Genomic DNA, 10,187 nt, shown 5'->3' on the forward strand with positions numbered 1-10,187 from the left:
GAGTCAATAGGTTAAAAATGCAAAGAAGAGGACAGATGTTCTAGGCAAAGGAGCCAGCATATGGCAAAAACCTTTTTGTAAAGATCATGAATTTGTAGTCAAGTGTGACTTTTCAAATTGCAGCTTATCCACTCACGGGCTGTGTGTTTCTGGGCAAGGTGCTCTAGCTTTCTGAGCTGGGCTGCCCATCTGTAAAACAGGAGATAGCCACCTCTGTCTGAAAGGAATGTTAAGTGAAAGAGGGGGAGGTGCTCACTGAAAACTCCTTTTCGCTCTGGGTAATTCTCACTCCTGTTTCTCCTATGACTGTCCAGGTGTCAGCAGAAGATGTTTCAGCTTTGGAAGTTTGTTCTCTTGTGTGGCCTGCTCACTGGGACCTCAGCGAATCTTCTTGAGGGACTTGGCAATAGCCTGGAAAATATTGTAGAGGGCCTGAAACCTATTGTTGATAAAGGACTTGAGGATGCTGAATGTGAGTCAATAAGGGTGATAGGTGGCACCCAGAGCCTCTTTCCTAAACATTATGCTGCATTTCCAGGGACTGCCACCAGGGGCTGCACTTTATGGGTGGTTTACTAGGAAAGGTGGTTAGTCACTTTCTGGCTCATTCACTTATTTGTTTGTTTGTTCGTTTGTTTGTTTGTTTGCTAGTAGCCCTGCACACGAAATCTTGCGCCAGTAGCTCTCTGCGGGGCCTGGCTGCTCTGTGGCCAAGAGGCTCTCTGTGGCCCAGAGGCCCATCCACGGCCAGGCGCGCAGAAAGCCGTGGCAACAAAGCAAGCATTTCTGCCTGCTCTCAGCGTCCTGCTCTCAGCGGCCTCCCCCCTACCCCCGGGGACTGCAGGACTCCTGCAGAGCTGAGAGGACTGGGTGCCACCATCTTTGTGATGGACTGATGGTTAACTTGCATTTTATCCTTTTATTAGATAGGATTTATTTATTCATTTAAATTTTTATTGATTTCAGAGAGGAAGGGAGAGGGAGAGAGAGATAGAAACATCAATGATGAGAAAGAATCATTGATTGGCTGCCTCCTGCACACATCTTACTGGGGATCAAGCCCACAACCCAGACATGTGTCCCAACCTGGAATGGAACCATGACCTCCTGGTTTATAGGTCGATACTCAACCACTGAAACGCTCTGGCCAGGCCACTTATTATTATTCTATAAACAAGCAATGCTTAAATGAATATCCTTTTAAATATTATATCATGTTTCTAGTATATACATAGGATAAGTTCCTAAAATTGAGATTTCAAAAGTTCAAAGGATATTTCACTCTATTCCTTTGATGGGACTGGTATGGACAGCTTAAATGTTTTGCCAGTCTCATAAGATGGAAGACTGTAACTCTTTTCACTTTACAGTTCTCTAATTTTAAAGAATCCACTCATTTTTTCATATTTTAATCTTTTTATATATTTTAACTTAAGTATTTTGTTCATATCCTTAGCATATTACTCTGGTGGGTTTACTCTTCTTATTGATTTGTATTAACTCTACCTATCATAGGTAGCTATATGCCTATTTTTATAGTTAACTGAATCTCCTTTTAATTCTGATTTCTTAAAAGAACTTGGCTTTCTTTTTATTTTCTGGAAAATTAACAGCACATTGACAAACATTTTTATAGGAGTTAGTCACTTCTGTACATGGCTGCCTTTCAAATATTGTCAGGCAATTTTCAAAGATATAGAAGGGACCCCCATCTTTAATTTCACTGCTGAGAAAACTAAGCTCAGAAACAGAAGTGTCTGAGTTAAGGTCCCCTAATGCATTAAAAGACCAAACATAGTTTTATTTATTTAATTTAATTTATTTATTTATTGGGGTTATACAGTTGTCAGGTGCACAGTTCCACACACATTATCTGTACATTGTATTGTGTGTTCACCACCCCAACTTAAGTCTCCTTAGCTCCATAGTTTTATTTTAATTGGCATTCTTTGTTTGCATCATTATAACTAGGTAGATAATGTCCATTGCAGAGCCAAGTTGAAGAATTATGACTACATACCTTCTCCAGTACAGTCTTTTGTTTTTCCTTGAGTTAGTAAATGCCTTGCTGTTTTTCACTTGAAATATTTTGCACACATATCCTTAACTCTTTTCATATGCTGCCTTCTACCTCTGCCATGTCATGTATTCTATTAATGCCGCTTTTCACTAGAGACCTCCTATTAAGGCACTTTGTCTTCCTGCTCCTGTGTGAATGATTGTTCTCTGGGGCTGCTGCAATGCTCTCATCCTGGGACTTTAATTTGTCACTTTTATGGGTTGGAGTCATATTTTTTCCTTAATTCTAGGTTTTCCATATCTTAGTTTATTCTCTCATTTTCTTTGACCTACTTTTTCAAACTTATGTAGACATCTCATTTAGAGCAATAGACACCCCCCTTCCTCTTACTCACTAGTAGAAGCAGGTGTATAATCATTATCAATTGCCTGGTCAATTGATTGGTTGGCTTGTTGATTAAAAAAATGAGTATATATTAGTATGAAAGCAGCATGGAAGGAAGAGGGGCTCTGTAGCTCTATGTCTTCAGACATATTTCTTAAACTTTTCATTCTTATTTCCTCATCTGTAAAATGCAGATAATGTCAATATCTACCTCATTGGGTTGTCATGAAGATTAAAGGAAATAACACAAGCAGTCTTATGTAGTAGCTAGTGCATGGTAGTGGTTTCATAAGTGGCAGATAACACTAAATAGCAATTGTTTTTGTTAGCTATTCTTCAGGACCTGGAGGAGGACCTCAGATTGCCTCGGGATACCAATGCTTGGGAAACCATCAAGGGCAAGTTCCTGCAAGCTATAGATGTGTTGAATAATGCCCTTTCTAAACTATTTTCAAGTAGGAACCTGGCTGCAGGGTGAGTTGGTGTTTCATGGTGGAGATCTTTCCTCAAAAAAAACAAAACAAAACAAAACAAAAAAAACGGGAGGTGGAAATAGGTGTCTTTTGGGGAGGGGTGTAAATTTAAGGTTAAAGGCAGAAAGGCAACAAAACTTGTCTTCCCACAGAGCCCACGTGGTCTGAGGCCAGGCCCACCAGAGCTTGAGCAAATTAGAGGCGGGGCCACATGACCAGTCTGAGCATCACATGGGTTTCAGCTTCCACATGGTGTAATGTCAGGGTCAGGGTGAAGGTTCCCCTCACTCTCACCTCCACCTGTTTGCTGGTGCCTGGATTCCCTTTTCCAGGGAATAAGACTTTCCTCTCCAAATATAGCTGTGAAGAAACTTTCAAATCCCCTCAGGAGAGAGGAAACTGAAATCCACACCCACTGGCTCCACACATAGAATTTTGGAGTCAAAGAATTGTGAGTTCAAATTCTGACTCAGGCGATTACTCTTCCTTGGTATCTTGGGACGAATCACAGCTGCCTGGTCCTCAGTATGCCATGCCATAAAATGGAGACAATCAAACCTCTGAGAAGGGCTATGGGAAAGACCAAAGTAGGCAAGGTTGATGAGGCCCAAATGCTCAGCATGATGCTGCATAGAGAAGTGCTCAGCAAATGGCTGTCATAGGAGTGACAAGGGTGATTTCTGGTTGTTGCACAGGTTGAAAATCAGTAATGTCCGCATCTTGGCTATGAAAGCCCAACCAACTCCTGATGGCCAAGGCGTTCTCCTAAGGATCCCCACCACTGCTAATGTCGCCTTGACCCTGTGAGTATGCATTAGAATCTGGGATTTGGGGCAGGCAGTGCAGCATAGCAATGGTTCTCCAAACTAGAAACAGGCCCTTTTCCACACTGCCGAGTGGCCTTGGGCCTCAGTCTCCCCATCTGTAAATAAGGGAGCTTTTCCAGCTCTAAAATCCTAACCTTCTAATAAACTTTGGCCATAACCAAGTCCCTTTTAAAAGAATCTTCCATTAAATATGTTTCTGGAATCATAACATTTATCTAGTAGTAAAATTTGCAAAAATAAGTAGATCAAACATTAATAACTCTTTGGCAAAATTTTCTCTAGCATTATTTTGTCTCACAAGATTCTTTTTAAGTAGCAGTGACCATTATAGATAAATGCATATAATAGTGCATAGTTTATAATAAAGGGCCTAAGTGAAAAATAACATTTTATTTTTTAAATTTATTTTTATTGAACTTATTGGGGTTACATTGGCCAATAAATTTATATAGGTTTCAAGTGTACAATTCTACAATACATCATCTGCACTTTGCATGGTCTGCTCACCAGCCCAAGTCTAGTGTTCGTTTATCACCATTTATCTCCTCTTTACCCTCTTGTGCCTCCCCCGAGCCCCCTTCCCTGGTAATCACCATACTGGTATCTGTGTTCATGAGTTTTGGGTGTGTGTTGGTTTTTTTTTTTGCTTAATCCCCTTACCTATTTTATCGAACCCTCCAGCCCTTTCCCTCTGATAGCCAGTCTGTTCTATGAATCTGTTTCTATTTTGTTTATTTTTTTTCATTACAGTCCACAAATGCATGAAATCACATGGTAGAAAAATATAATTTTAAAGTACATTAATTATTTTAAAAGAAATAGATGTGGGAAATTCTTGATAAATTGAGTACACTCAATTCATCATTCATTAGCTAAGAGATCTTAGGATAGTTACTTAACCTTTCTATATCGATTCTTCCTCATTCTGAAATGGCAATAATAATAGTAGTTTGCATTATGGTATTGCTGTAATAATTAGATGGATTAATCCTGGTAAAATACCTTCTAAATGTGCCTAACATAATCTGTGCTCAATAAATGTTACCAATTAGTATTATTATTTTAATTATTAGTGTGCTGCTATATAAAATTTTCATATGAACCAAACCTTGGAGACCAGGAGAAGAAACCTAATGCAAATATGTTATATCCCATAAAGGATGTGGGCAATGATGACATTATCCATAGATATCATGAATAACGTCCACACAGGTGGAGGAACCGAGTGGGCGAAGTGAAAGGTCTTCTAGACCTCTTCTCACTGTGAATCTTATTGTCTGCAGGCCTCTCATTGGGCAGACAGTCAACCTGAACGCTTCCTTGGACATCCTGGCTACCGTCAACATTGAAACTGATCCCCAGAGTGGTGAACAAAGCGTGGTCATGACAGATTGCACCAACGACCCAGACAGCCTCTCCTTCACCTTGCTGGGCAAGTAAGTCCCATCCACCTCTAGAGAGCTGGGCTCTCAGAGGAGCAAAGGACCCTAATTTCAGCCCTCTTCCTATCCCTGGGAGATGGCACAATGTGGTGAAAAAGGGTTCAGGCTCTGCAGTCAGACAGGCCTTGGTTCACATACCAGCTCTGTCACTAACTTGTAACCTTGCCATCAACTTTACCTTTCTGAGCCTCAGTTTTCATATATGTAGGTAAACTGAAGATGACAATAATACCTACGTATAGGCTGCTGGGCTGAACAAATGATAAAATATAAGTGTTTAGCATAGAGCCTGGCACATACTAAGCTTTCGGTAATAACAGCATCCATGCTGATTTTGTGTCTCCTTGTTCTCCCCATGATGACTCAGGCAGGAGTGTTGACCTCTCCAACTAGAATCATAAATTTGCTCACTTTACCTTTCAGCTCCAGCAGAGTTTTGCTTCTTGCTTTTTGAAGTTCTGTTGTTAGGGGCATGCATATTTAGGATTGCTATATCTTCTTGAAGAATTACCCCTTCATTGTTATCTCAATCATCATCATCATCATCATCAATTATATGTACCTTATTGCCTCTGATTGGGAGGAGGAAGAGGAGTAAATGTCCATTAGGGGCTCTGATTTCAGATTGTCTCCAAATTGTTCTCCAACCACTGGAAAATTCCTAAAATGAGATTTTGAGAACTTATAAGTACTGTGCGCTAACCAATTGCGCCACTGAAGCTCCGGCCGATCTTGAGAACTTAATTCTATCCATTTAAATTACTGATAATCCACAAAAATCTACATCTTAAACTGTGTGATTGAAAGAGCAGGTTTGGTCCCTGGAAGAGGGTTGAGGGAGAATGGGTGACTGTGGCCATTGCTGGGGCAGGAGAAATGCTCTGGAAATTGAGGACTGGAGCAGGTTGGCTTTGGCAGGGAATAAGGGCCAATCCACCCTACCTCCACCAGGGGACCTGAGCACAGGCTGCCTAAAGACCCCCTGAAACCAAACAAAGGCTCCAAGGTCCTATGTCAGTTGGAAAAGCTGGCATGCAAACTCAGAGCTCTGAGCCCTGCTGGACACTGCTTTGCCTGTCGCCCCAGGGAATTCCTCCTGCCCACTGGGTCTCAGTGTCCAAATCTATAAAATGGCTTTCCACTCTACTGCTCCAAATCCTCTCAGGGCTTTTCATTTCTGCGTTGGATGGAATCTCAAACCCTCCCCGTGGCCATCAAGGCTCTGCCTGACCTGCCCCATCCTCATCTCACTTCACTGTCTCCTTGTTCTCCCCTGGCAAACACACTGGACTTTGCTCTGTACCTCTTTCCCACCTCCAGACCTGTACAGGGCTGTCCTCACTACCTTCCCCTCCCCCCAACCCACCTCAACAGACTCTCATTCTTCAGAGTCGAAAACAGGTTTCCTCCTCTCCAAAGTGCCCATTCCCACCCTTCAGAGTACTTATTACAAGTTGTCATGATACATCTAATTGTGTGTTTACTTCATTCATTCTTTCAGCTACAGATGTATTGAGCACCTACTATGTGCCAGACAGGCAGTGTTCTGAGCTCTGGAGAATTTACTGATGAGAACAGACCAGGACCTGCTCTTGTGGTGCTTTCTGTCCTGAGGGAAAGGCAGGAAACTCAGCCCCTTAACCAAGTGCTCTCAAGGAAGATGTCAGATGGCATAAGCCCTGGGCAGAGCAGCATACTTATCAGGGAACCACAATACAAAGCGCTCCCTTAGGGGAGTAGTCAGAGGGGGCTGCCCTGAGGAGGGGACAGTTACTCTGAGATTTAAAGGGGGAAGGAGCCAGCCTTAGCAAGACTTGCTTAATGTTTGGGTACCAGGTTAAGTGGTGTTTGTGCTTCACTCATCCTATGCCGCAGCCTCGCTTGGTCCTTGGACATCTTTGCTGTGCTATAACATTCGTTGAGTGAAGGGGATTGTGATGAGATTCTCATGAGGCATTGGGATGAGTCGCTGGTCATATATCCTATATAAAAAAAGGGTAATATGCAAATAAACTGAATGGCAGAACAACCAAACAACCAATCAAAGCATAATATGCTAATGATATGCTAAGGCTGCTCAAGGTTCGCTATGATTTGCACTGGTCACCAGGGCACAGATGCTCTGACCGGTAGGTTAGCTTGCTGCTGGGGACTGGCCAATCAGGATTGAGTGAGACAGGTCGGACATGCTCTGGAGCCCTCCCGCGGTCCCTCCCCAGCTGGCCAGCCTCCTGTGTCCCTACACAGACCCAATTGTGCATCCGTGGGGCCCCTCGGCCAGGCTTTTGCCCTCTTGCAATCCGGGACTCATTGGGGGATGTTGGAGAGCTGGTTTGAGCCAGATCCTGCAGGCCACGCCCCTTGGGAAGGTGCCAGACATAGGGCTCATGGTTGGCAAGCGCTGCTGTGGCAGCACGAGCCTCTCCAGATAGGGATTGATTGGGTGCGAGCCTGGAACAGGCACAGTGGCAAGGATGAGCGGGTGTGGCAGGTGGGAGCTGCAGGCAGTGTTGGACTGTTGGTTTCAGCCCAATCCCTGCAGGCCACCCAGAGGAACCCCACCTGTGCACAAATTCATGCACCAGGCCTCTAGTGGGATCATAAGTGAGGATTCCCCTGGATAGAGGGAGGCTGTCTCTGTGCTTAGAAATGCACCTTAGTGTCCGTGGGGTTTGTTTCCCTGCCTTCAAGGTGCTCTGCCATCTCCCACCCTCTCCCCACTGTTCGCTGCTTGGCGGCTCTGCTCACTCGAGCATGTTTTCTTAGTTCTCTCTCTTTTCCAGACACAGCACACTGGTCAACAAGCTCACAGACACTTTAAGCAGCTTCCTGAGCAAAACTGTGACCTTTGTGATGCAGAACCAGGTGAGTCCCCACTCCTGGGGGCCCAGAGCCAGGCCTGGTGGGGGGCAGGGCACATTTACAGGCCTGGCTGTGCTCTCTGGACCCCCTTCCTTCTGAGGCGCAGGCTATTGGGCTGTCAGCTGGACCCTGCCCCTCTTTACTCAGCCTGGGGGGTGCGGAAGGGGGAGCAGAGGCCTAACATCAGCTGCAATTACTGGGTCCCAAACTTGAGCTATTTGTCATATCCATGTACTAATAACGTGTGTTTACCTAATGTGTTCCTTTAACCGACAGAACTCCACTTACTTAAATTTATTTAAATACACTTATTTTAAAAAGAAAACTTCATATCTCTGCCATTCATAGAAATTAATATCACTTATAATTAATTTACAAAAACAGACCTATAATAACGTAGGTATTTTATTTGCACATCATTCAAAGCCATATGTACCATGTGCAGGATGCCTGTGCCTCATACAAAAAACTGTATGTAGCATGTGCCAAAGTTCCAGAGACTCTGAATTCGTTATTCTAGAAAGGGCCTAGGAAGCTTGGTCCACAAAAGGCAAATCCCGGGGCTGGAGCTGCGCCACTCACTGTGCGGCCCTCCAGCTGCAGCACAGGCCTCGCTAGAAGTGCAGACCGTCAGGTCCCACCCCAGGCCTGCAGAATTGGAATTTTCATTTTAACCAGAGCCCCAGGGAACTGCACACAAAATCATGAGAAACGCTGCTGTAGGGTTCACAGGGCCCCATTTGACTCTAAAGTTCCAGGGTTCCAAAGCTCAAGGTTTCTAAGATTATAGGCGTCTGGGATGTGAACACTCTATATTCTTAAGGCCCTGGGACTGAAGGTGGCAGGTGGTAGGATCCTAGCATCCTATGGTGCTCTGATTTTTGATTTCTCGCTTTCCAGTGTCCTAGAATCCTAGGTGTTCTAATATTCCATCGGAAGAACCTCTCCGTGGGTGGCCAGCACTTTGTCTCCAGTTGATAATGAATCTGTCCTTTTATCTCCTTCCCCACCTCTTCTTCCTCCCTTTATCTCCCTCAGATATGCCCAATGATGCGCATCTTCGTCTCCACCCTGGATGTGAAGGTTATTCAGGATATCATCAGTAAGTCACACCTGGGGAAGCAGAGGTGTTCCCTGTGCAGCCTTCCCAGGGCAGGCATACAGCTCTGAGCCCGCCCCACAGGCAGGTCTGGTCAGGGGAGCCTGGAGAAGCAGAAGGACCCACTCCTAAGTAAGTGGGGAGAGTGTGGCTGGAGGGGTCCTTGCAGAATGGAAGGAGTTCTGTGGGCCTCTGAGATCTCTCTACTATCATCCCTTGGAAAACCCACAGATTTCACCTGGCAGAATGATGTGAGGAAGAGCATGGGCCAGATCTGAGTTCAAATCCTGGCTCTGCTACTTAGCAACTGTGGGGCCTTGGTCATGTGGCTCTGCCTTTCTCAGCCTCTGTTTCTCCTGGGAAAACAAGATTGTAAATATTGTGGGGTTGGTGAGTGGATTAAAAGAAAAGCACGAAGAGCCTAATGTTCAGCAGACACTGCTAATCAACATGTTACCTTCTCTTCCCCTTCTTATGAGGAGCTGGGGTTTCTCCACTAGCCACTGGGGGCGCTCTTTAGCTTTTGGATCTCCAGGCATGTCTGGGATTGCTGGGGATACTGGAGCAGTAGAAATGGATCAAGTGAATGTGTCAGGGTTCTGGAGGTGGCCCTTCCATGACATAGCTACAGGTCCAGTTCTTTGAGCAATCCCTCTGCATGCACCATCTCATTGGATCCTCACAATAGCCCTGTGGGAGTGGTACCGTCATTGTCCCCATTTTACAGATGAACAGACTGAGGCTCAGAGAGGTGGAGTGACATGCTTGAGGTCCCATCACTGTCAGGCTGATCCACTGAAGAGTGGAAGCCTTTGGAGTCTGTTTTCTATTTGGTGGAGAATGAGGCTTCCTATTGATTTTGTTCCTCCAGATAATAGTGAGCCGGGAGCCGAAGAGGCAGTCCTTGCCTAAAGAGGGCAGATGAAGAGGACTGCTGTGATGTCCCAACTGGTGAGGAGTCAGGCTCGGTGGCCCATGCTAAGGGAAGATGAGGCTCCTCCTTAGGGGTCAATGGTGAAGCCAAAGCAAGGATTGGGTTCCCTTATTTCTCTTGCAGAAGACTGAGTCCTGATCTTGCTG

At 44.8% G+C, this 10,187-nt stretch overlaps 1 protein-coding gene across 1 annotated transcript; it reads left to right on the plus strand.

The window, feature by feature from the left end:
- The first annotated feature begins 327 nt into the window (after positions 1 to 327).
- Positions 328 to 9,385, plus strand: LOC129150946 (BPI fold-containing family A member 2-like). Its single transcript, XM_054724273.1, has 7 exons — positions 328 to 472; positions 2,734 to 2,878; positions 3,573 to 3,680; positions 4,988 to 5,140; positions 7,930 to 8,011; positions 9,047 to 9,110; positions 9,339 to 9,385. The coding sequence occupies exons 1-7, from the start codon at positions 328 to 330 to the stop codon at positions 9,383 to 9,385; spliced, it is 744 nt and encodes a 247-aa protein (XP_054580248.1).
- Positions 9,386 to 10,187: the final 802 nt, after the last annotated feature.

This window comes from Eptesicus fuscus, chromosome 12, assembly GCF_027574615.1.
Source record: "Eptesicus fuscus isolate TK198812 chromosome 12, DD_ASM_mEF_20220401, whole genome shotgun sequence".
In the NCBI taxonomy this organism is placed as follows: domain Eukaryota; kingdom Metazoa; phylum Chordata; class Mammalia; order Chiroptera; family Vespertilionidae; genus Eptesicus; species Eptesicus fuscus.

What these genes read in the sequence shown, in the direction of transcription:
- LOC129150946 (XM_054724273.1), top strand. Translation starts at nt 328, where the DNA reads ATGTTTCAGCTTTGGAAGTTTGTTCTCTTGTGTGGCCTGCTCACTGGG. An exon ending in CCTTTGTGATGCAGAACCAG is followed by an intron (nt 8,012 to 9,046) that starts GTGAGTCCCCAC and finishes TATCTCCCTCAG; the next exon opens with ATATGCCCAATGATGCGCAT. An exon ending in GGTTATTCAGGATATCATCA is followed by an intron (nt 9,111 to 9,338) that starts GTAAGTCACACC and finishes GAAAACCCACAG; the next exon opens with ATTTCACCTGGCAGAATGAT.